This window comes from Bufo gargarizans, chromosome 1 (genome assembly GCF_014858855.1).
Source record: "Bufo gargarizans isolate SCDJY-AF-19 chromosome 1, ASM1485885v1, whole genome shotgun sequence".
In the NCBI taxonomy this organism is placed as follows: Eukaryota; Metazoa; Chordata; class Amphibia; order Anura; family Bufonidae; genus Bufo; species Bufo gargarizans.
In genome coordinates, this window is record NC_058080.1 from 129,837,573 (window position 1) to 129,864,876 (window position 27,304).

General features: G+C 46.8%; 2 protein-coding genes across 4 annotated transcripts in view; one reads left to right on the forward strand and one right to left on the reverse strand.

Annotated features, from left to right (window-relative positions):
- Positions 1–13,143, reverse strand: part of PDS5A (PDS5 cohesin associated factor A) — a 99,252-nt gene extending 86,109 nt beyond the window's left edge. The window contains exons 1-2 of one of the 3 annotated variants that reach the window (XM_044298477.1): positions 12,684–13,143; positions 12,178–12,328 (exon numbers count right to left, since the gene is read on the reverse strand). In XM_044298477.1, coding sequence (XP_044154412.1) covers positions 12,178–12,288 — 111 coding nt within the window. In that variant the 5' untranslated portion in view covers positions 12,289–12,328; positions 12,684–13,143. The remainder of the gene's footprint in view (positions 1–12,177; positions 12,329–12,683) is intronic. The other 2 variants (XM_044298459.1, XM_044298468.1) reach the window with 2 other exon arrangements.
- Positions 13,144–25,988: 12,845 nt separating this feature from the next.
- N4BP2 (NEDD4 binding protein 2) overlaps positions 25,989–27,304 on the forward strand; it is a 74,997-nt gene continuing 73,681 nt past the window's right edge. Inside the window, 1 exon segment of the mRNA XM_044298488.1 lies at positions 25,989–26,082. The gene's annotated coding sequence lies outside the window, so the exon portion shown is untranslated.

The following is a 27,304-nucleotide window of genomic DNA, read 5'->3' on the forward strand; positions in this document are numbered from 1 at the left end:
CATATGTTGTCAAAGAAGGGCCCGCAGGCCCCAAAAGCGCGGCGGTATAACCGGACGTCGGAAGGTAAGGTGGTCACCTGACCCCCGTCCCGCCGAACCGAACCGCCGATGCCGGGCCTAAGCCCCGCCCCCTCGATCACGGTACGGAGCGGGCGGCGGCGGGGAGGTAGTAAGAAGCAGGGGCTATCTTTTAAGCAGCGGGCGGCGGCGGGATGTGTAAGATCGGGAGGTACATGAAAAGCAGGCAGATGGGGAGATCCCACAGAGCGCTCTGAGAAGCGCAGGAAACGGCCGACCACGGGTGCCCCCCCCCCCCCGAACCCAGTGCAACAGGGACAGGGAATGGGCTGGAAAAGCCATCTTACCTGTCTTCACCCTCATTTCCTTCCAGCAGGGTCGCCCCTTCAGCCCCTGGCACCGCAGTGGCAGGAAGCTGGAAGAGGGGCTTGGCGTGCGGGCGACCCCCTAGCTGGCGGGATGTAGGGGAGCCGGTGCTGCCCAGATCCTCCTATTGCTTCAGTGGGGGAGGCAGCAGCGCAAATACGTTGGCACTGGTGCAGCTCAACCCCGGGAGAACAGAGAGGTCCAATGCGTCTCTGGTATCCCTAGGAAAAAACAAAAATAAAATAACAAAATTAGAGAAAAAATTAAAACAAGGAGAAAACAGCCCTGCAGTAGCAGGGGGTGTCTTGCCTCCTTGGACACTAAGCTAAAACTGGTAGCCTCTATCTCCAGGCTGAGGGTATAGCTGATGGAGGAGGGGCTTAACAGTTTTACTTAGTGTCACGCCTCCTAGGGAGCTGAGCTATACCCAAGGTCTGTGTCCCCCAAGGAAAATGGGCGAGAAATAAAATTTACGCACTTTGACTTTCTGAGCACCTGTCATGTTTCCTGAGGTTCTACAATGCCCAGACAGTAGAAACACCCCACAAATGACCCCATTTCAGAAAGTAGATACCCTAAGGTATTCGCTGATGGGCATAGTGAGTTCATGGAAGTTTTAATTTTTTTGTCACAAGTTAGCGGAATTTTTATTTTTACTTCTTAAGTCTCATATTCTACTAACTTGTGACAAAAAATACAATTTTACATGAACTCGCCATGCCCCTCACGAAATACCTTGGGTGTTGTCTTTCCAAAATGGGTCACTTGTGGGGTATTTATACTGCCCTGGCATTTTAGGGGACCTAAAGCATGAGAAATAGTTTGGAATCCAAATGTCTAAAAATGCCCTCCTAAAAAGGTACTCATTGGAATTTGGGCCCCTTTGTGCACCTAGGCTGCAAAAAAGTGTCACACATGTGGTATCCCGTACTCAGGAGAAGTAGGGCAATGTGTTTTGGGGTGTATTTTTAAATATACCCATGCTGGGTGAGAGAAATATCTCTGTAAATGACAACTTTTTTCATACAAAGTTGTCATTTACAGAGATATTTCTCACACACAGTATGGGTATATGTAAAAATACACCCCAAAACACATTACCCTAAATTCTCCTGAGTACGGCGATACCACGTGTGACACTTTTTTTGCAGCCAAGATGTGCAAAGGGGCCCAAATTCCAATGAGTACCTTTAGGATTTCACAGGGCATTTTTACGCATTTGGATTCCGTGAGGGGTATGGTGAGTTCATGTAAGATTTTATTTTTTGTCACAAGTTAGTGGAATATGAGACTTAGCAAGGGGAAAAAAAAATAAAAATACAAACAAAAATCAATTTCCGCTAACTTGTGCCAAAAAAATAAGATCTTCTATGAACTCGCCATGCCCCTCAAAAGTGATCTTTATAGCGCCTCAGCGATTTTACGGTGTTTTTGCAGTGATCAGAAAAAAAAAAATTCTGTCACTGCGGTGGGGGGGACTGAACGCAAGTGTGCGCACAAGATCAGGCAAACGCTGCGTTTTTTTGTAGAGCCTACGGAACATGTCCTATTCTTGCCTGCAATTGCGGACAAGAAAAGGCATTTTCTATATAGTTCTGGCAATGTGCGGATCCGCAAAACACATACGGACATCTGAATGGAGCCTTACAAGGGGGTGATCAGGGAGTCTATATGGGGTGATCAAGGGTTAATAACCAACAAAAAAAGGGGGGGGGGTGTGTAGTGTAGTGATTGGTGCTACTTACAGAGCTGCCTGTGTCCTCTGGTGGTCGATCCAAGCAAAAGGGACCACCAGAGGACCAGGTATATTAATTAGACGCTAACAAAACAGTGTCTAATATACACCTTTTTGGGGGGTTAAAAAATAAATAAATTGCATCTACAGCCTGCCAGCGAATGATCGCTGCTGGCAGGCTGTAGATTAACTCCTCAGCTGCGCGTCGCTGTGAACGCGCACGCATGTTCACGCGAGATCACGCGTAGATGCATCCAGGAGGAATAACCCAGCCGCCCGCAGGACGCATCCCTGCGTCAGGCGTCGGGAGGAGGTTAAGGACCAGGCCATTTTTTAGCAAATCTGACCAGTGTCACTTTATGTGTGAATAAAAACTCTTAGTTATCCACATAATGCACATAATCTCCCCCCTCCCTTCTGCAGCATAATTTCTTCTCCCTCCTTTTAGATTATGTGCACCTGTATCCATTTATTAATTATTACATTTTTATGATTACCTTGTACTTCACTTGTGACACAATAGTATTGTGCTGTATCACTAATGAGTAATACACATTTGTATATGTATTTTGACTTTTTTATGCACTGTTTGCACTTTATTCTTACATTTTGCTGTTAATTGATTATATTATGATGTAATAGGGGCTGGACTATTTATACCCCACTATGCACTGTGTTCATTGCTTGAAAAAGGCTCTTGTATGAGCTGAAACGCTGCCATCCACATGGGTGAATAAACACCACTACTTTTACCTGGAGTGCTGTCCGTTTTTCATCTGTATTATATGGGGTAAGCAGCTACATCCCTGGACATAGCACCCACATTGCTTTTTTCGGTGCCGCCATTTGATAGAGAGATATAGATAGATAGATAGATATATATATATATATCTCTATCTATCTATATCTATATATATATACACACACACACACACACACACCAAATTTACTCAAAAGTTGCGGAAAAATTGCAATTTCCAAGTTTCAATTTCTCTACTCCTAATACCTACAACAATTTACATTCCCCGTATGTCGACTTTTAGATGTTTAGATCATTTTGGGAATACCATTTTATTTTTTGGGGATGTTACAAGGCTTAGAAGCAAATCTTTAAAATGTTTCAGAAATTTTCCAAAACCCACTTTTTAAGGACCAGTTCAGGTCTGAAGTCACTTTGTGAGGTTTACATAATAGAAACCAACCAAAAATGACCCCATCTAAGAAACCACACCCCTCAAGGTATTAAAAACTGAATTTACAAACTTTGTTAACCCTTTAGGTGTTCCACAGGAGTTAATGGCAAATGGAGATAAAGTTTCAGAATTTCAATTATCTGGCAAATTTTCCATTTTAATCAATTTTTTCCAGTAACAAAGCAAGGGTTAACAGCCAAACAAAACTCAATATTTATTGCCCTGATTCTGTAGTTTGCAGAAACACCCCATATGTGGCTGTAAACTGCTGTACGGGCACACGGCAGGACACAGAAGGAAGGGAACACCATAAGGTTTTTGGAAGGCAGATTTTGCAGGACTTGGTTTATTTACACCATGTCCCATTTGAAGCCCCCCTGATGCACTCCTACAGTAGAAACTTCAAAAAAGTGACTGCATTTTTGAAAAGCACTGTGTATGGCTCTGTTGTGGGGGATAAAAATTAAAAGATGTGTCATTTTGAAGTTTCTGATCCCCACAGTCATGGACCGCGAGGATGAGAAACTTCCGAAAGCGATGCAAACCGCAGGTCTGAATTGACCCAGGACCCGCCGCAGCATTGTCACAGAGTGCCTGCTGAATGATTTCAGCAGGCACTCTGTTCCGATCACTGCCCGCCGGTGATCGGAAATACACAGGGCATACCTGTATGCCCTGTGTCCTTAAGTAACGGGACATCAGGGCGTACCTATACAAGTCCCCAAGAGGTTAAAAAACACAACACCAAAATATTAAGTATAAATATGTAGTGTACAGACCAAAAGTTTGGACGCACCTTCTCATTCAAAGAGTTTTCTTTATTTTCATGACACCGAAGGCATCAAAACTATGAATTAACACATGTGGAATTATATACATAACAAAAAAAGTGTGAAACAACTCAAAATATGTCATATTCTAGGTTCTTCAAAGTAGCCACCTTTTGCTTTGATTACTGCTTTGCACACTCTTGGCATTCTCTTGATGAGCTTCAGGAGGTAGTCACCTGAAATAGTTTTCACTTCACAGGTGTGCCCTGTCAGGTTTAATAAGTGGGATTTCTTGCCTTATAAATGGGGTTGGGACCATCAGTTGCGTTGTGGAGAAGTCAGGTGGATACACAGCTGATAGTCCTACTGAATAGACTGTTAGAATTTGTATTATGGCAAGAAAAAAGCAGCTAAGTAAAAAAAAAAAAAAAAACGAGTGGCCATCATTACTTTAAGAAATGAAGGTCAGTCAGTCCGAAAAATTGGGAAAATTTTGAAAGTGTCCCCAAGTGCAGTCACAAAAACCATCAAGCGCTACAAATAAACTGGCTCACATGCGGTCTGCCCCAGGAAAGGAAGACCAAGAGTCACCTCTGCTGCGGAGGATAAGTTCATCCGAGTCACCAGCCTCAGAAATCGCAGGTTAACAGCAGCTCAGATTAGAGACCAGGTCAATGCCACACAGAGTTCTAGCAGCAGACACATCTCTAGAACAACTGTTAAGAGGAGACTGTGTGAATCCGGCCTTCATGGTAGAATATCTGCTATGAAACCACTGCTAAGGACAGGCAAACAGCAGAAGAGACTTGTTTGGGCTAAAGAACACAAGGAATGGACATTAGACCAGTGGAAATCTGTGCTTTGGTCTGATGAGTCCAAATTTGAGATATTTGGTTCCAACCACCGTGTCTTTGTGCGACGCAGAAAAGGTGAACGGATGGACTCTACATGCCTGGTTCCAACCGTGAAGCATGGAGGAGGAGGTGTGATGGTGCTTTGCTGGTGACACTGTTGGGGATTTATTCAAAATGGAAGGCATACTGAACCAGCATGGCTACCACAGCATCTTGCAGCGGCATGCTATTCCATCCGGTTTGCGTTTAGTTGTACCATCATTTATTTTTTAACAGGACAAGGACCCCAAACACACCTCCAGGCTGTGTAAGGGCTATTTGACCATGAAGGAGAGTGATGGGGTGCTGCGCCAGATGACCTGGCCTCCACAGTCACCGGACCTGAACCCAATCGAGATGGTTTAGGGTGAGCTGGACCGCAGAGTGAAGGCAAAAGGGCCAACAAGTGCTAAGCATCTCTGGGAACTCCTTCAAGACTGTTGGAAGACCATTTCAGGTGACTACCTCTTGAAGCTCATCAAGAGAATGCCAAGAGTGTGCAAAGCAGTAATCAAAGCAAAAGGTGGCTACTTTGAAGAACCTAGAATATGACATATTTTCAGTTGTTTCACACTTTTTTGTTATGTATATAATTCCACATGTGTTAATTCATAGTTTTGATGCCTTCAGTGTGAATCTACAATTTTCATAGTCATGAAAATAAAGAAAACTCTTTGAATGAGAAGGTGTGTCCAAATTTTTGGCCTGTACACATATATATAATTTTTTTCAATTTGGGGACTAAAAATGTTTATTTGTATTTTTTTTTGTCTGGAGCACTGACTGTGTATGGCTCTGTTATGGCGGCAGTGTTGTGGAAGCGCTGTATGGCTCTGTTATGGCGGCAGTGTTGTGGAAGCGCTGTATGGCTCTGTTATGGCGGCAGTGTTGTGGAAGCGCTGTATGGCTCTGTTATGGCGGCAGTGTTGTGGAAGCGCTGTATGGCTCTGTTATGGCGGCACTGTTGTGGAAGCGCTGTATGGCTCTGTTATGGCGGCACTGTTGTGGAAGCAGTGTGTATGGCTCTATTGTGGCGGCAGTGGTCTTATGTTCAGTACAGGATGTTGTATAAAAGTAAAATTTCTTACTTTTGCCATTTATGCATGGAATACAGTTATGGAGTAGACTAGCAATGGTTTTCCTGCATGAATAGCAACCTCTTAACGTTATGCAGGCCTACGTAATATGTTAATTACTGCAACTTTCATACTCCTCAAAAATGTCAAGAGGAGTATTTTTACTCTCCTGGAAAATACAGTGCAACCTCTGATCTCAACAGAAAGTCTCTGGGACAGTCTTCACTACGGCACTCAGCGTTGAGGAGAGGCAGCGCTCGGCTGAGCAATTCAGACTGCTGCTAGAGATCAGTGGGGGTCTCAACGCTGGGAGACTCGATGATCAACACTTTTGATATGTGCCTATGACATATCAAGTGTCAAAAAAGTGTAGTTACCTTTTAATGTTGGACCGGGGGCCTGCCTAGAGTTTCTCAGCCCCTGGAGGGGGCATTCTGTGTTTTTTTTTTTTTTTTATGTCTAAATTGTACAGTATCCAAAAGAAGAAATCTCTGCACATGCACAGACAGAAGAGTGCCAAGAAAAAAATATAAATAAAAAATAAAATAAAAGTATACGTGGCTTATTACAGATCCATGCAACCCCCAATTATACAGAGTGGTATTAGGGCACCCACAGACTTGGATAAGTCTACTTTCACACTTGCGTTTTGGGCGGATCTGTTACAATAATACAACTGCATGCATCAGTCATGAACAGATCCGTTTGTATTATCTGTAACATAGCCAAGACGGGTCATTAACTCCATTGAAAGTCAACGGGAGACGATCCGTTTTCTATTGTGCCAGAGAGAAAACGGATCCATCCACATTGACTTACATTGTGTGCCAGGGTAGATCCGTTTGGCTCAGTTTCGTCAAGCAGACAGCAAAATGCTGCAGGCAGCGTTTTGGTGTACGTCCTATACTGTATGGGCGGGCAGCCACAAGGAGACGTTCTATACTGTATGGGCGGGCAGCCACAAGGAGACTTTCTATACTGTATGGGGGCAGCCACAAGGTGACATTATACTGACATATGGGGGCCCCCAATAAAACAAGGTCTTGTGCCCATACAGTGCAGGAAGGAGTAGGCCAGAGTCAGACAGGGCCGCAGTAGAAGACACACATGGTCACCGTTATAGGTAGACATTACACCTTTATTCACTCGGGTCAGGGCGGCTGTAATATATATTAGGGTCTCACGCTCCACTCGCAGGTGAAGCTGCCACTCGCTCTTGTCCTGTGCTGCTCAGTGGCCTCGCTCATCATCCGATTCCGACGTCAGATGTTGGTGAGCAGAGACTTCATTATGGGAGCAAGGAGTTGTCGGGGGCGGCCGCTGCAGACAGTAATTACACTGGTAGTATGCAAACATTCAGGGGTGGACAGCCGGGGATGCAGATTTTGAAGCGGTCAGCGCACATGACTGCTTCTATGAATTCTACGATATCTGTATCTACTAATACAGCGGTATAGCCCCAAGACCAGTATATCGGTTAACCCTACAAGGGACTGTATGTTGGAGAAGCTGATGGAAGGAGGGGTTGATATTTATATGGGACTGTATGTTGGAGAAACTGACGAGATTGCACGTTCACACCACTGCTAATTATTTCTGCTGCTCTGTTCCGTTAGATGAGCAGAACAAAAATAGGAATAATGCACACGAACGTAGGGCCACCATATTCGGACGCAAAGCCCATTCACTTGGATTGGGTCCATGATCTGCACAGCAAAAAAGTAGTGCATGCACTACTTTTTTGGGGTGTGGAGACACGTACAGAAAACCCAGAGTTCCGTGCCTCCCCGTTCCACACCCGATTACTTTATGCAGTGCACAAACGGCCAATGCTTGCAGGCGCAATAGGGGCTCCGGCCGACAACGGTTATGTGCATGAGCCCATAACAGAAGTGCGGGATTGGACACATAACTGACAGTTAATGGAGTCTGCTTGGCTCTGTTACTATGATGGAGCCCATTCATGATCCTTTTTACCAGACAAAAGAATTCCTGCATGCAAGGCTTTTTTGTCCGGACAGAATCTGCGACAAAGGTCCTGAACACAGCCTCCACCACAGATGTGAATAAGGCTACTTTCACACTCGCGTTTGGTGCGGATCAGTCATGGATCTGCAAAAATGCTTCCATTCAGATAATACAACCGCATGCATCTGTTCAGAACAGATCCGTTTGTATTATCTATAAACCAGCCAAAATGGATCCATCTTGAACACCATTGAAAGTCAATAGGGGACGGATCCGTTTTCTATTGTGCCATATTGTGTCAGTGAAAACAGATCAGTCCCCATTGACTTACATTGTGTGTCAGGACGGATCAGTTTGCCTCCGCATCATCAGGCGGACACCAAAACGCTGCTTGCAGCGTTTTGGTGTCCACCTTAAAAGGGGAATGGTGACTTAACGGAGGCAAACTGATGCATTCTGAGCGGATCCTTCATCATTCAGAATGCATTAGGGCAAAACTGATCAGTTTTGGAACGCTTGTGAGAGCCCTGAATCGGATCTCACAACACCAGTGTGAAAGTCCTTAACATTAAGTAGGCCTTGTCTAATCTAATACTTTGCTGGTACTGTATTACGCTCTGGTTTTTCGCACGAGATTCTGTGCTTAAAAAGAGATAGTAATGAGCAATGCGTGCAGGCGGCCTTAATGTGCTGCACGACAGATCATTTCACCCGATGAACAAGCATTTTGCTTGTTCGTTGGGTTATCGGAAGCACATTTAAACGAGCAGATTATCAGGAACGAGTGTTCACAGCAATGTGATACCCGATAATCTGAGGTGGAAATGCGCCATTTGTCTTTGTGATCACTAAGAATTCACCGACTTCCATTCAAGGAATCCTGCAATGTTGGTGTGGCACCATATTTAAGGGGGCCACACATTTCTAAAGACTGACTAAAAGTACTGCTTCAACTACAACCCATATTGTGACCATGATAACTCAGATCATGCATAGACCATCAACACCAATGTAAATTACAGCAACAGGCATCTTGTAAAACATATGGCCACAGTCATAGCCTTCACATTAAATCAAACACTGCAAAATCAGCATACAGAGATTTAATGCATGCCCTACCAGTCAGAGCCATACTCTGACATCCATAGCAATCAATAAGCTCTATGGGGGTGAGCACTTTTACAATGCACTTGTTAAAAAAAAAAGAAAAAGAAAATAAGCAGCCGGCAGGAGACTAGTAAATGGTTTTGCTCAGCGGCTCCACGGACAACCACTTTGTCTCGAGGACGCACCCAGAGGCACCTGTAAAGAGACGCTTCCCATTATCAGGTCATCCTGCAACAAAGTCCCACATGAAGCCACAATCCACGTCGTACACAACGTTCACTGCCTCAGGAGCAAATGCACCAGACTGGAGTAATGCGAGTCCTCAGCGGCTGCAGCAAGGTCTGTCCACTCCAACCACCTGTTATATCACTATGGAGGAGACCTAACGTGCCGCAAGATACAGCCTGTGTGCACGCCGACGGTGGGTAATTTACAGCTCAGCATAGACCAACATACACTTTATAGGATGAGCAGTGAGGTGGTTTTCATGATCAGATCGTCCAACAAGCAGGATGTCCATGTATCTCCATCTAGCGCACCACCACCTTAAGGCTCCATTCAGACGTCTGTAGTGCATTACAGATCCGCAATACACCCGGCCGGCACCCCCATAGAAATGCCTATTCTTGTCCGCAATTGCGGACAAGAATAGGACATGTTCTATTTTTTTTCCCGGAGCCGCGGACAGCACATAGCGTGCTCTCCGCATCCATTCCATTCCCATAGAGAATGAATGCGTCCGTACCTGTTCCGCAATTTGTGGAACGGATGCGGGCCCATTAGACAGACGTGTGAATAGAGCCACTGAATATCTGTATTGCATCACATGGGAAATTCAGATGCAATTGGTGTTAATGAGGTCAAAGACTACAAAAAAACAAAAAAAAAAGGCGGCTACAAAGTCTTAAAAATCTGATTGGGTACAACTCTGAAAAAACACACCCTGTTCTGGTACTGAATCTGAGCCGAGACCATAGGGAAGCTGTGACAATATTCATCAGGTAAATCTCACCGCAACTTTATAACAGACGCCCCTGAACACAGAGAGGAACCGGACATCTAAGAACAATGAGACATCAATCTCAGGACTGAAGGACAGTAGGGATGAGACATCCGATAATGCGAGTCTGCTTTGAAAATCAATACAAAAATTGCATGTCACCTGCTGTGAGTAACCGATGAGAAGTGAGGACCCAAACTCTGGGACCCCCACCAGAGGCCACAGCACTGTGATAATGCTACATAACCCTCACTGTGCAGTAGTGACCCAGCCACGGGCTGTGTCGGAAACTACATTGTGGTCCCATTCAAGTGTATGAGGCGAGCTGCTGCACAACTGCTGGTTGGGACCGTCCCAGGAATACTCCGAAGGCGACGATTCGCCACAACATCCTGCAGGTGGAGGTCCGGAGGGTCAGACTTCCGCCCATCATATAGTAATGGCAGATCCTAGCCATTGATTTATAAAAATAGAAACTATTTTAAGGGCTGACAGCAGCAAGAATTCTTGTAGGTGGCTTCTAAAAAGGAGGACTCAACCACAAAAAAGGTAGATGAAAGTAGACTACAACTTTTCTAACCAATGGAACACAGAGCTCACATCAGACAGGAGAGACTGCGCCAGGTCACCAAGAACATACAGACTATCGGTGCAACGGTAGAAAAGTCTGTACACATCACGTCAGTCACCTGCATATCACTGATCGGCAATCGCCGCTGCAGCCTAGCAATTTGCAGATCCAGCGACAGGACCGCACCACGTACATGCAGATTCACACAACGGTGCTCGGTCTAGGAAACACACTCCATGCATTGGATGCATCTCTGGGACTGACCGCGTCTCCACAGACCCAACATGCCCATATACGTGTTTTATGCGAGTCAGTTTCTGCCCGATTGTGGGTCTAATGTACTTTAAAGGGGTTCTCCGACCTTTTAATATTGATGACATATCCTCAGTACAGGTCATCAATATGAGATCGGCAGGGGCCCGACACCGCCGCCAATTAGCTGTATGAAGGGCAGGCCACGCACACTGTTTGTGCAGTCTCCCTTCTTTCTTCCTGCTCACCTTAGGCTACTTTCACACTGGCGTTTTTGGCCGATCCGGCAGGGATCTGCAAAAACGCTTCTGTTACTGATAATACAAACATCTGCATCCGTTACGAACGGATAAGGTTGTATTATCTTTAACATTGCCAAGACGGATCCGTCATGCACTCCACTGAAAGTCAATGGAGGACGGATCCGTTCTCTATTGTCTCAGATTGTGTTATAGAAAACGGATCCGTCACCATTGACTTGCATTGTGGGTAATGACAGATCCGTCTTGCTCCGCATCTCATGACGGAAAGAAAACCGCAGCATGCAGCTGTTTGCTCTCTGGTATGAGAACGGAACAGAATGCATTTTGGAGCATTTCGTTCAGTTATGTTTTGCCCCCATTGACAATGAACGGGGACAAAGCGGAAGCGTTATTTTTTTTCCGGTACTGAGATCCTATGATGGATCTCAGTACCGGAAAATATAAACACAAGTGTGAAAGTAGCTTTAGACATAGCACCAGTGAGTAGGATTAGAAAAGGGAGATGGCACGTGACCCTTCATACAGCTGATCGTCGGGGTGCCGGGTCCTCAGCATAGGTCATCAATATTAAAAGTTGGGGAGACCCCCTCCATTCACTTCATCAGGTCAGGACATCACACCCACTTTTTGATAGCACCTGCCTCTTATAACACACTATGCTGCGGTCAGCGGTGGTCTGTCCAGGAGGTGAGGCCTGACACATGGGCATAGTCGTGTGAATCAGCCCTTCCAGAAGTTAGTGGGTGCGATGCATGTGTCTGGCACAGGAGCCCTCAAATCTAATCGGAGGACAGGGCCCGACTCCTTCATTTGCATATTACATCACAACATGTTAAGTCCCCTTACAATTAAGAGGGTCTTTACATGTTTAGGTGCACCAACTAACAGGGCCCTGTCCAAACATCTGGAGATGGGGGTTAGGTTTACTAGGCCCCGGGCCCCCCAACCTCCTCAGCAGCACTCACCTTGAGACGTTTGACCACCTCATCGTTGGTGATCTTATCCGAGATCTCCTTCACCCCCGGGGGGTAGATGATTTTGCCATCGGAGGGCTTCTGCTGGGTAGGGAACTCCATTATGCCTGACTCTTCTTCTCGCACGGTCCTCTAGCGGCCTCTATCGGTCAGAAAACAAAACGTCACCTACATGTACTGAGCACGAAACAAAACCAGCCCGATAAAAGCCCCAGTCAGCCCGTGCCCGCTGCTAGCACCCCACCGGCGGGCGAGGCTCCCCGGGAGGGCCCTGCTGGGACGGGTGCAGCCCCGGTGTGGGATCGGAACAGGGCCCGGGGGGAGCGCTAGTCACTTTCACGCGGTAACGATTGAATGGAAGGCCGGAAAGTGATCGGCAGAGGTTTCCCGCACTCTGCTCCGGGGGCGGCTGCCGGACAGGACGAGGCCTGGATGCGGCCTCACACTTTACACGGGACTCTCCTGTCAGCAGCGGACACGTCGCTCCCCGGCCTTACCTCCAGAGGAGGGCGAGCTCCCCCCGCATGTATCCGGCGCCCGGTGTGTCGGGGCGGCTCTCTGAGAGGAGGAGTGTGGAGGGGGAAGGCCTCTCAGCGTGCACCTCGCGGCCCGTCTCGCGCACACGGCTCACTGGGCACCAATCAGCGGGCGGACACGTGACCCCCGCACCGGGGGCTGCTGGGCGGGAATGCCGGCCTCGGTCAGGGCGCACACAGGCTCGGCTCGCCGCCACACTCCCTCACTCACACTCACACGCTGCCGCTGCCGACACCTGGGCTCTCGCGGGCGCGCAGCGACCTCTAGCGGTTGGCGCCAAAAGCCCGGGGACGAACTGGGAAACCGAGCGAGCGCTGTGACCTCTGACCTTCAGTCGTGACCCTGGGCTCAGCGCAGAGCTGTCACCGGGGACTCCCAATCTATAAGCAACAGGTGGAACTACAACGCCCAGCAGCCCATTTCTGCAATATATACGCAATAACCCTGTGATGGCTAACCTCCAGCCGTGGTAAAACTACGACGACCAAGATGCACACTTGCTTGGCTGTACTTAGAACTCCATAGAAATGAAGGGAGCATGCTGGGAGTCGTAGTTTTACCACAGCTGGAGTAGTGCCATTTTGAAGCCTCAAGCTCAGAGGAATTTTTTTGTTTTTAACACCCCAAGTATTCTTACAAGACCACCCAGAGGCCCTAGTTCTGTCTGTACTGGGTCTCCTGCACACGGCCGTATTTTTCATCCGTGTTTGAGACGCGTTTTTTGCCGATTGCACACAGACCCATCCAGACTGCACACGGACATCATCTGATGTCTGGTCCACAAATTATAGAACATGTCCTGTTCTTCCAAACAGTCCTTGTGTGGATTGCACATGAAATTATTGTGCGGATCACAATACGGACACAGACGCATGCATGAGCCGTAAGGCTGAGTCTCCGTTACCTGGAAAACTCCAAGCGCTAATCCCCGCCTCTCCCATAAAAGTGAATGGGAGCGTGCCGCGCATGCGCTGCCCCAGCTCCCATTTATTCCTATGGGGCAGACGGCAATAGCCGAGCCAGCGCTTGGCTATTTTCGGCGGCCCCATAGAGATGAATAGAGGGCGACTGCGCAGTGCGCCCTCCTTCACTTGCTCCGTTCTCGATATAGGTGCGGGTCCCCGCACCTACAAGACAATGGGGGAATATCCTAGCTGTATGCCCCCATTGTCTGAGATGAGAAAACCCCTTTAAGCCTCATGGAAACCCAGCATTAGCACGGTAGATAGCGTTTCTCGGAAAACGTCTGCAGTTTTTCGACCCAAAGCCACATGTAAATTCAAAGGGACAGGAAAATATAGGAAGGATTCTGCCCCTACCTGCTGGATCCACTTCTGGATTTCATTAAATAACGGCTTTATAAAAAAAAAAGAGGTCACGACTCGCGCTCCTCACATGCTGTGTGCAGCAGGGTGCCCCGCTGCGTGGCTCCTTTGGGTGGCTGTAGAAGCATGCATGCTGCTGCTCCCTTCTAAGGCCTCCTGCACACGACCGTGTCCATATTGCGGTCTGCACACCATGGATCAGCAAAATCGGGACCCCTTCTTTTTGCAATCCGCATCTTTCTCACTCTCATTACTAGAAATTACTATTCTTGTTCTGTAATTTTTGGAACGGATGCAGACAGCGCACTAACGACATCCTTGTGCTTTTTTTTTGCTGTGTAATCCGCAAAAAATGTGGAACAGTTACAAAAATGGTTGTGTGCATGAGACCTAAGTCTATGGGACCAATGGAGATAGCAGAGCACAGAGCCTCGATGTCATGATCAGTGGGGGGTCCCAGTAGACCCCTTTAGTCTGTATAATGGGGGAATTGATCAATGCAGGTTACCCGTTTTCTGGAGTAGAAAAGTTGCACATTGGAAAATGCTTGTGCAGGACAATTACGAAGACCAGCATATAACATGCACCTGGCCGTTGTTTGGCCGTGCCCGTATTGCGGTCCGCAATATATGGGCACCAGCCGTTTGTGCACCACACCACAGATGCGGACCCATTCACTTAAATGGGTCCGTAATCCGGAAGGTGCGGTGCAGAATGGAAGCACTACGGAGTGCTTCTGTGGGGTTTCTGTCCGTGCCTCCGCACCACAAAAAAAAATAGTGTTCTATTTTTTTGCGGTGCGGACAAATCACGGACCCATTCAAGTTGAATGGGTCTGGATTTGTCGTGGCAGCCGCATGGATGGTGCCCATGCATTTGGGGACCACAACTTGCAGCCCCCAATGCACAGAACGTTTGTGTGACTGAGCCCTTAACCTGTACCTTGCTGGCATCAGAGGCGAGATAGTTGTGCGTCACCTGTACAGGTCCATGCACAAAAACACAAATCTAGGCCAGGAAGGAGCTTGTGTAGATTTCTGCTATAATCCGTTTACAATTTTCTGCCAAAGATTATAAGACGTGGCTGGTCGGCTCTGAACCAAATGCGCCCCACCCTGCTTCACCAATGTTTTGGAAAAGTGCTGAGCGGGGATCCAAACCTCCAAAAAGTTACAACATTTTGGGCAAAAATTGTGAATTTTTTGTATCTGTTTTCTGTTGTACAGGGGATAATAAACAACATCCCTCTTGGTCTTTTGGGATTTCCTGCTGGACAAGTTGTAGTAGCTTAGCAGAGGGCGACAGGCGTTTTTCCTTTGGGGATGCGCATAGGGAATGACTATGCCGAGTACAAGTGGCTCACATGGGACATCCTGTAATACATTCTGAATGCAAACCAGGAAACCTTTTGGAACACAAGTTTGTGCATTAAAGGGCCTCTGTCAGCAGATTTGTACCTATGACACCGGCTGACCTGTTACATGTGCGCTTGGCAGCTGAAGACATCTGTGTTGGTCCCATGTTCATATGTGCCGCATTGCTGAGAAAAAAGAAGTTTTAATATATGCAAATTAGCCTCTAGGAGCAACGGGGGCGTTACCATTACACCTAGAGGCTCCGCTCTCTCTGCAACTACAGCACCCTCTGCTCTTTGATTGACAGGGCCATCCCTGTGCAGAGGGCGCAGCAGTTGCCCTTTGAGGCAATTGATAAATCACCCCCATTATCTTAACCCAAGGATGTGTGCACATATGCATTGACTGTCCAGTAAAGGTTGTCATCTCTGCTCCATCCTATTTTCCAGCACAGGATTAAAAAACGACCCACTGCAGATCTGGCTCTATTGTTTTGTGATACAACATTGATCCTGACCCCCAAGCAACACCACCCAAACCAAAGATCATGAAACAAGTGCACAAAACTCTTACATTGGGTGTTTAATGGAGAAAATGTATTTCAAATCAGATTATTGTATTCTCTTTCAGTGCCTCAAATTTATTATCAGACCAATCACTATGAAAAAGACACTGAAAATGGCAGATCCCCGACTCCCGAAGAGTCACCCTCCCCAGCACTCAGGAGAGAAAAACCCATGGGGAGGAAACCTGTAGGGAACCATGGATGGAGGATCACCCTTCCCTTGGGCTTAGAAGGTCAATGTCTACATAAAACGGCATATTTTAGCAGAATGTGTACATTTACAATGAGACATTCACTATAGATAGTAATGACATCATAGTCATACAGGTTAAACAGTTAAATAAGCAGATTAGTAAGCAGTTCTACATTATTCAAGAGGAAAGGTTAAAGCTGGCCTCTAATGGGGATAACCAAATACAACCACTCCAGACCATACACATAAAAGTGTAGCAGCTAGCGCTGGATGTGAGGGAGATCTGGCCACAGCATCTGTCACCCCATTGATTGCTAGGGTTAACTTGATGATCTGGCTGTCTAGGAGGATAAGGCTGATCTGGCTGGCTAGGTAAATAGGACTGATCTGGCTGGCTAGGAGGATAGGGCTGATCTGGCTGGCTAGGAGGATAGGGCTGATCTGGCTGGCTAGGAGGATAGGGCTGATCTGGCTGGCTAGGAGGACAGGGCTGATCTGGCTGGCTAGGAGGATAGGGCTGATCTGGCTGGCTATGTGGATAGGGCTGATCTGGCTGGCTAGGAGGATAGGGCTGATATGGCTGGCTATGTGGATAGGGCTGATCTGGCTGGCTATGTGGATAGGGCTGATCTGGCTGGCTAGGGGGATAGGGCTGATCTGGCTGGCTAGGGGGATAGGGCTGATCTGGCTGGCTAGGAGGATAGGGCTAATCTGGCTGGCTAGGTAAATAGGACTGATCTGTCTGGCTAGGTAAATAGGACTGATCTGTCTGGCTATGTGGATAGGGCTAATCTGGCTGGCTAGGCCTTAATGATGTGGCTGTCTTAGCAGATAGGGTTGATGCGGCTGTCTTGGTGGATAGGGCTGATCTGGCTGGGTAGGTGGATAGGGCTGATCTGGCTGGGTATGTGGATAGGGCTGATCTGGCTGGCTAGGGGGATAGGGCTGATATGGCTGGCTAGGTAAATAGGACTGATCTGTCTGGCTATGTGGATAGGGCTGATCCGGCTGGCTATGTGGATAGGGCTAATCTGGCTGGCTAGGTAAATAGGGCTGATCTGGCTGGCTAGGTGGATGGGGCTGATCTGGCTGGCTAGGTAAATAGGGCTGATCTGGCTGGCTAGGTGGATAGGGCTGATCTGGCTGGCTAGGTGGATAGGGCTGATCTGGCTGGCTATTTGGCTGTCTTAGCGGATAGGGCTGATATGGTTGGCTAGGCGATAGGGCAGATCTGACTGGCTATGCGGATAGGTCTCATCTGACTGGCTAGGCCTTAATAATGTGGCTGGCTAGGCGATAGGGCTGATGTGGCTGGCTTGACTCATAGGGCTTGTTTGGCTGGCTAGGCGGGTGTCCCCCTTCCTTCCCTGCCTGATGGTGAAGCTCCAGGTCTCCAGACACATCGAGCATGGTGTTGCTTATGGCCGTGTGTCCTTCTGTTATGGAATCTTCTTCTGTGGGTTTTTTATGTCATAGACTTATGAATCTATGACATCAGCACAGTTGCCATTGTTACTACAGGTGTTTATTACGGATGCATGCCTCACTCACTTTAACTATGAAGTCATCCACAGTGGTATTAACCCTTTAAGCTAGGGCTACACTGCAACTTTTTGTAGCGTGACTGATTTTAACTTGGATGCAATCTTGTGGACTGCAGCAGTCATTCAATAGTTAAAATCAATTAGTTGCGCTATAAGAAGTCGCAGTGTAGTCCAAGCCTTAAAGGGCTTCTGTCACCCCACTAAAGTGATTTTTTTTTTTTTGGGCTAGTGAAATTAGTTATATTGCGATATATGACAATATAATTGTGTCACTTACTTTGATCTAGCAGTTTCTTCAAAAAACGAAGTTTTATCATATGTAAATTCGGTCTCTAACAGCAAGTAGGGCGGCTACTTGCTGCTAGCTGCTGCAGAAATCCGCCCCCTCGTCGTGTTGATTGACAGGGCCAGCCGGGATCTCCTCCTCCGGCCAGCCCTGTCGGCATTTCAAAAATCGCGCGCCTCTGTGGATTCGGCGCAGGCGCTCTGAGATGAGGAGGCTCGTCTCCTCAGCACTCCCTCAGTGCGCCTGCGCCGATGACGTCTTCTATTTCGGTGATGTCATCGGCACAGGCGCACTGAGGGAGTGCTGAGGAGACGAGCCTCCTCATCTCAGAGCGCCTGCGCCGAATCCACAGAGGCGCGCGATTTTTGAAATGCCGACAGGGCTGGCCGGAGGAGGAGATCCCGGCTGGCCCTGTCAATCAACACGACGAGAGGGCGGATTTCTGCAGCAGCTACCAGCAAGTAGCCGCCCTACTTGCTGGTAGAGACCGAATTTACATATTATAAAACTTTGTTTTTTGCAGAAACTGCTGGATCAAAGTAAGTAACACAATTATATTGTCTAATATCGCAATATAACTAATTTCACTAGCCCAAAAAAAAAAAATAACTTTAGTGGGGTGACAGAAGCCCTTTAATGACTGGCATTGTGCCTCTCTACAGAAGCCTCCACCGTGTACTTGCCCTTCATCATAATGGCGTTTATAAGATGTCCTAAGGACCTAAGAAAAGGAAGTCGGTGAGTGTATTTACAGACTTCAGGCGTAATCTGCACAGTAATGCCCTCGGCCTTATTAAATGCATACATGAATAATATGAAAATGGCATTGCCATTTTTGCCAATCAAATATTCTGAGCGGGCTCATGTACCATATGTTCTGGTGCGAAGTGGCTACAAGTGAGTCAGAAATGCGCTGTGCAGTAGGTGCGGTAACCAACAGTTAACTTTACTGAGTAAAAAAAGTGGGAAAACACAGTGGTCCAATCCGCAGTAGTGCTCCAGGCAGCACCACTCTAGTGTCTGAGAGTGAGAGAAGCAGCAGTGGCCAGGCCGTGTGCAGCAAGTAGAAGTCAGGAGAAAAAGGGGACCCCAAATATGAGATGAGGGACTGTTATTGTGGAGGATTCACATATGTATTAGTGGCTGATACTATGGGGGATTTACTGTGAGGAGATTCTCTATGAGGGCAGATACTTTGGGGGGGATTCACAGTATTAGATGCTAATACTGTGGGGGGTTTCACTTTGAGAGGGGCAGATATTCTGGGGGATACCTTGAGAGAGGGGCAAATACTTGGGGGGCTTTACTGTATGGGTGCAGATACCATGGGGGGATTCACTATATGGGGGCTGATACTGTGGGGGGATTTACTGTATGAGGGGCTGATACTGTGGAGGGATTTACTGTATGAGGGGCAGGCAGAGTGGTCAGGTGCCACGCGGACCAGAGTGGTTGCACATGGGGGGCAAATTGAAGGTGCAGAGTGGTGGCACATGGGGGGCAAATTGCAGGCGCAGAGGGGTGGCCTGTTGAAAATGAGAGAAATTGTCTTCAGGTCGATAGTGTCCAGGCAGAACTTCAGATCTGTGTGACCCTCACAGAAGGATGTAGAGATATGGACCACAAATTCCAAGCCAATAGGGAACTCTTGGAGGCAGAGAGGAAAGGAGATAATATCACAAGTAGATGTCAAGTTTGGTGATTGAAATAGTCATTTGTTATAGATTCCTAGTGTAATTTGGCTGACAGCATTATATAGATTAGGGTTTCCATTCTGTCCTTGCCGTGTCATGCCCCATTGTCCTGGGTATGATGTCCTCCTTTTGGAGTTATGCAAGTGGTTCCCCTACTACTGTACCTCAACTTAATTCACTTAGGCCTCCTTCACAACAGCGTTATTGATTTCTGTTACTCCGTTACAGAAGCACAGCTACAAAAATAACAGAAGTGCCGAATTTGGCGCATAACTGAGAGGAACGGAGCCAAACAGACCCCACTGACTATAATGGTGGAGCAAACACCCCTGCATGCATTTTCATAACACAATCTGTGATGGAAGCCCAGAGCTGAGCCCCTGATGCAGATGTGAACAGGCCCTTAAAAGGTTATTTAGGTAAATCTAAGATGACCTATCCTCAGGTAAGGAAAGTTTTATATCAAGGACAGCACCAACGTCCCACCTTCTGGAAGCGTCACGGTCACCAGTGGTTAGACTCCTTCCTGCTGAAAGTAATAGGAATAAAACGAGATTATGACCAGCCTCTTCCTTGTGCAAGTTTTTTTATTCCCGATCAACACAGCAAACAGGCAACGTTTCGGCCTAACACAAGCCATAATAAACACCACACACTGTGAACTTCTACGCCTCCTCCACAAGGGGTTGTACCAATAATCACCAATAAAATACTTGTAGATTGGTTTTAGTTTGTTATAACCTTAATCTGTGTCTATATAAATGAACATTTTATCCTCCCCATTCATGGAGCCCCTTCTTACATCTTCTCCCAGGTGTCATCCATATACATGTGAGTTGCAGCATGGCCGCCGCATGTCTCTTCAGCGTGATCAACAATCCACTGCGCATGTCCTTGTCCTACATGTTGTACGTTTTATTCACCAGACTGCGCATGTCACGTCTCTCTTCACGCAACTTTATTGATAGGGACAACAGGATACATTAACCTCCATTCCTCTTCTCCACCACCATATACACTCTTCTATTTATAGGTGTCAAATACCGACACCCTACAATAAATCACAGCACCACTAAATCCCGTCCATAACATGGCTCCCAATTTGTGTGCTTTTTTCATATAAAAAAGGGGGAGATCGTAGACCACCACTTTTGTCTCCACTATATCATGTCTCCATCCCACTATTCTTCGCTGTGGAGACATGCGCCCAGCATCGCCAGTCCTCAACTCACTGTGATCAAAAAACAAAAGAGAGGATAAGATAAACAGTTAGTGAATATTCCCAGTATATCACCTACCGTGGTTAAAATCCTTCTATCACTCAATGTAGAGAAATATAGAATAACCCCCATAAAACTACATATACTAAGGCCCTAAAGGTGACTTACATTAAACTCTATATTCAGCCCTTTCGGTTGTAATATTTCTAAAGCATATATCCATCTCAGCTCTTTTCCGCAGAAGGCCCTCTCTGTCTCCACCTCTTTCGAAGTGGAGGCACAGAGTCAATAATCCTGAACCTCAACTCGTTAATAGAATGTCCCTTTTCTTAAAAATGTTTTGGAATTAGTATCTCCATCATCTCCTTTCTGATCGTACTTTTATGTTTGTTGATTCTCTCTCTAGCCTCCATAGCTGTCTCTCCTATATAGAGCAGACTACAAGGACATTGTATCACATACACCACATAGTCTGATCTACATGTGTATCTTTCTTTAATCCTGTAAATCTCTCCATTATACGGATGGGCAAATGTATCACCTTTCAACATGTTCCCACAATTACAGCATCCCAAACATGGAAAATGTCCTTTTTTAGGCGTCATAAGGAACATCTGTCCATCCTTCCTCAGAGGCCCAATATCCGATTTAATTAGTCTGTCTTTCAAATTTCTATTCCGTCTATAGGCTTCTCTTTAAACTCCTTGACCCCCGGACAACTTTTTTCCAACACAATCCAATCCTGTCTCAGAATTTGCGCTAATTTGGGGTTCAATCCACCAAATGTGGAAACAAAAGGTATGCGCATCCCCTTATCTTTTTTCTTTTCCTTATCTCTACCTTCCTTCGCCAGGCCATCCAGGTATCCTCGCTGCAGAAACCTGGCACACATCTCCTCTATTCTAATTTCTCTTCATCTGCTACAATACGTCTAACCCTCAGAAGTTGACTCCAAGGTAAAGAGTCTAACATATGTTTTGGGTGGTTACTCCAATAGTATAACATATTGTTTCTGTCAGTTGGCTTCATAAAAATATCTGTCTTGATCACATCTCCTTCCACAATATACACGTACATCCAGAAATTGAATTGACTGTTGTGACTTAGTCATGGTAAAGGACAAACCGTCCACACAATGATTTAAATAATAATAAAACTCAATCAGACTATGCTCATCCCCTTTCCATATCATATAGTCGATGTAGCGCCACCAACTCAGGATGTGCTCACCGACGTTAGACCCGTACACATACTGATACTCAAACCGCCCCATAAAAATATTGGCATAAGTTTGGGCCACGTTCGACCCCATCGCCGTGCCCCTCCTTTGCCAATAGAGGTTGTTCCCAAAGAGGAAACCTCAAGCAGTCTGAGGATCAGCCGTGCACAGGGTGGAGCACATCCCGAGTCGGCCAGCGCCACATCAACGGCATCCAAACCTTCACTGTGTCTTATAGATGTATATAATGATGCTACATCAAATTGGAATCAGAAAGGAGATGATGGAGCTACCAACTCCGAAACATTTTAAAGAAAAGGGACATTCTATTAACCAGTTGAGGTTCAGGATTATTGACTCTGTGCCTCTACTTCGAAGAGGTGAAGACAGAGAGGGCCTTCTGCGGAAAAAAGCTGAGATGGATATATACTTTAGAAACATTACAACCGAAGGGGTTGAATTTAGAGTTTAATGTAAGTCACCTTTAGGGCCTTAGTATATGTAGTTTTATGGGGGTTGTTCTATATTTCTCTATATTGAGTGATAGAAGGATTTTAACCACGGTAGGTGATATACTGGGAATATTCACTAACTGTTTATCTTATCCTCTCTTTTGTTTTTGGATTACAGTGAGTTGAGGACTGGCGATGCTGGGCGCATGTCTCCACAGCGAAGAATAGTGGGATGGAGACATGATATAATGGAGACAAAAGTGGTGGTCTACGATCTCCCCCTTTTATATATGGAAAAAGCACACAAATTGGGAGCCATGTTATGGACGGGATTTAGTGGTGCTGTGATTTATTGTAGGGTGTCGGTATTTGACACCTATAAAGAGAAGAGTGTATATGGTGGTGGAGAAGAGGAATGGAGGTTAATGTATCCTGTTGTCCCTATCAATAAAGTTGTGTAAAGAGAGACGCGACGTGACATGCGCAGTCCGGTGAATATAACGTACGACATGTAGGACAAGGACATGCGCAGTGGATTGTTGATCACGCTGAAGAGACATGCGGCGGCCATGCTGCAACTCACATGTATATGGATGACACCTGGGAGAAGATGTAAGAAGGGGCTCCATGAATGGGGAGGATAAAATGTTCATTTATATAGACACCGATGATTGGTTTTAGTTTGTTATAACCTATATACAAGTATTTTATTGGTGATTATTGGTACAACCCCTTGTGGAGGAGGCGTAGAAGTTCACACTGTGTGGCGTTTATTATGGCTTGTGTTAGGCTGAAAACTTGCACAAGGAAGACGCTGGTCATAATCTCGTTTTATTCCTATCCTCAGGTTAGGTCAGCATAGGGATGGGCGTATCAAAAGTATTCCCACGATAACGATATTGTGAAATTTATCGTGATAATGAGATATATTGCGATAAATATCCATTTTGAAGAAAAAACACTCAAAACGTGTACTCATGTTTCCGTGTTGCCCCCATACAGTAATATCTCTTAGTTACCCCACCAAGAATGGGGTCACTGTTCCCCTCAAACTGATGGAGCGGAAGGTTTGGCATCCACCCTGCTGCTCCATTCATTCTTTATGGGAGTGCTGGAGACAGCAGTGCTCAGCTATTGGCGCTCCCATAGAAAATGGGACATGCTAGCTGATAAATGGGTTGTTCGCAGTGTGCCCATTGTCAGAAAGGGCACATTGGGATCATAAACATGGCTTTCAGTAAAAACATTGGGGTCATTTACTAAAGACCAGTGCTTCCCATATGGGTCTTCGTCACCACACACTACAGCCAGCAGCTGTCTGCGTGCCGGGTCTCCTGGCTCCGGGGGTTCACAGCCGCGTGAGATAAAGAACCTGAGATGACAGTTATGCCCATGTGACTAGGGATGTCATGATACCAGAATTTTGTCTTGATTTCAACACCTAAAAAAATAAAAAATATGTTTTCCTGTTACAGCGTTCACCGCATTGGAGATATGTTTTAATATTTTAATAGTTCTGACTTTGCGATATCTGATATATTTTATTATTGTTTGTATATGTAAAATTGGGAAAGGGGATGATTTAAACGTTTTAATTTTTTTGCGTGTTTTTTTTTAAAACTTTTTATTTAATAACTATTAGCCCTTTTGTGGGGTGAATAGGATCTCACACTGTCCCTGCTGCGCTGGGCTTTGTGCACACAGCGGAAGGGAGCTTACCATGGCAGCCGTGGATGGCTTAAATTGCTCCCTGGCTGCCATGGTAACCAATCAGAGCCCCACGATTTCATTGCTGTGGCTCAGATAGGAAGCTGCCACTGCACCAATGAAAATACTTAGGGTGGGGGGGCCCTTTGGCCCCTGGGTCACCAATGATTATAACACTGAGGAAGGGAGAAGGGGTCTGTGACCACTGCGCCACCAATGAATACAATTAACCCCTAAATACAAGTGCAGGGTTGGTGAGGACTACCAAAACAGGTGCCATATTAGTGGAGAATGTAACAGCTCAAGTCGTTTTTTTTTTTTTTACTCCATTTCCAGATTTTAAACAACTTTAGTAAAATCTCAAACAAGCCCTTTAAACAATTGAAGGCTCTAAATTCTAAACATACCTCCCAACCGTGCCGGATCCGGCAGGAGAGTTCCGGATTTCAGTAGCTGTCCTGCTTTCTGGCAGCTATCTCAGCGTCCATAGGAAGCAGAGACAACTGCCTGTAATGATGAAGCAGAGAGCAGGCATTGGCTCCCAGCTCCATCATCTCAACCCCCTGCCGGCTCTCCACTCGTCTGGTCTGTGCAGGGCCGGCCAACAATCAGCTTCGGCTCTGCCTCCTCCACAGACCAGAGCAGCCAATGTCCTGCTGCTAGGAAGAAGGTAAGTATGTGGTGTTTATTTTTTTTTTTACTTTCTGTGAGAGGCACAATGTGGGCATATTACGGGGGGCACAGCTGGGCATATTACTGGGGGGCCCAATGTGGGCATATTACTGGGGGGCACAATGTGGGCATATTACTGGGGGGCACAATGTGGGCATATTACGGGGGAGGGCACAACATATTACTGGAAGCCCAATGTGGGCATATTACTGGGCGGCACAGCTGGGCATATTACTGGGTGCACAATGTGGGCATATTACTGGTGGCACAATGTGGGCATATTACTGAGGGCACAATGTTGGCATATTACTGGGGGCACAATGTGGGCATATTACTGGGGGCACAGCTGGGCATATTACTGAGGGCACAATGTTGGCATATTACTGGGGGCACAATGTGGGCATATTACTGGGGGCACAGCTGGGCATATTACTGGGGGCACAATGTTGGCATATTTGGGCACAGCTGGGCATATTACTGGGGGCACAATGTGGGCATATTACTGGGGGCACAATGTGGGCATATTACTGGGGGGCACAATGTGGGCATATTACTGGGGGCACAGCTGGGCATAATTCTATGAAGACACAATGTGGGCATAAATAGTGTTCGGTGGTATGAAGGGGGAATAATTAGGGACTGGGTGGGATTGGGTGTTTATTTATATTTTGGGCGGAGCTAGAGGCGTGGCCTAGTGCGCATCGGTATGTCTAAGTCTTAGTAAATGAAATCATGTCTACTCAGAATTCTTCCAGGTGGTTGCCCTTAATTACTTTTATGCAGACTTTCACTAATGTTTCTATGGGCGAAAACCTGAAACTACACAGAAGCTAAAACTACTGTTCCAATGGTCAGCAGCAGCAGCAGCAGCACGGGGCAGCCAGGCTGTAACCTTCCACAGGGAGCACAGTGTGAAGACCTCCCGGCCGTAAGAGGGCGCTCTGCGGTAAGGAGCTCCGGCGCCCACACTGCTGTTGTCCGGCACAGCACGTTTCACCTTGTTTATGTACGTGAAGGTAGGATCACGTGATGTGCTCGGTGTGTTGGTTCGCCGTAGTTCCTGTGTGGTGGACGGCGCTAGGTGTACATGTCGGGCGGTGGAGGGGGCGGAGTGTGCTGTACGGGAGGTAAATGCTAACAGGGACTTGTGTGTCCGCCGAGGGAAAGCCGTAGAGCCGAGTTTGGCTGTAAAGGATTGTGGGAGTTGTAGTCTTGGAGGCAGCCCACTTATAGCTGGGGTCCAGTGTATACTCAGTGGTGACAACCTCCTGCTGAGGAGCCATACTGCTTCTTTAAGCGATGCTTCAGCGTTCACATGGGCTTTTCCTCATAACAACACATACTGTGGAGCAGGGTATTCCTATCTTAGGCATTAATCCCATAGAAATGGATGGACTCGCACCCATGAATGGCCGCCAATCCACCTGGATGCAGCAACCATTTTGTGAAGTTCCGGTGACGTTTCGGGCTGCCAGGTGGAGGCTTCCTCCCAGCAGTGAGTCCGGTGACGTCACCGGCACTGACGGGGCGGCCTTTAGTGCTGCCCTAGCCCGTAAAACGGCTAGGTCAGCGCTAACGCCCGCCCATCAGAGCCGGTGAGGTCACCGAACACACTGCCGGGCGGAAGCCTCTGCCCATCAGTGTGTTATTGTAAATAAAAGATATCGCGCAGGGCAAGGGAGAGCATCGGACCATGAACTGCTCTGATGCTCAAGTCAGGAGGGCTGCCTGGGTAAAACTATGGGTATGTCCGGGTACAGCTCTGAACCCGGACAACCCCTTTAAAGAGGTTTTCTAGGACTTGGATATTGAAGACCTATCTTCAGGACTACCCTTGATCAGCAATTAGAAACAGAAGACGGACAAGGACAAATCGAGCACATGGTCCATCCGGTCTGTCGTCCTAGAAGAGACGCGTAGTTATCCCAGACAGGATTACAGTCACTTACTGCTGGATGTTTGTTCAAGGCATCTGCTTCAGTAAGATAATTTCTCAGGTGTAATTTCAGGTTGTGCCCCTGTGTCCTCCCCTTCGATTTCGTGTTAAAGACGTTGTCCGGGATCAAATCTTTTTTTTTTCAAAACAGTTTACTGTCTATTAATAGCTGTTTCAAGGTCTCCCCAGATGTTTTTTTGTATTTTTCGACATCAGCAGGGCTCCGACAGCTTCCTGCCACACTGCCTTCTGGGTCCCCGCGCAGCATCGCGTGGTTTCAGGTGTCTGTCTGCTCCTCCGTGCATCTGCCCCCCTAATTCCTATGCTGCCTCCTGCCGCACATATCCTAAGTAGCAAAGTGCTCTGCCTCCTTCACTGATAATAAAGCGCACTGCCCGGTGACTTCACCAAAC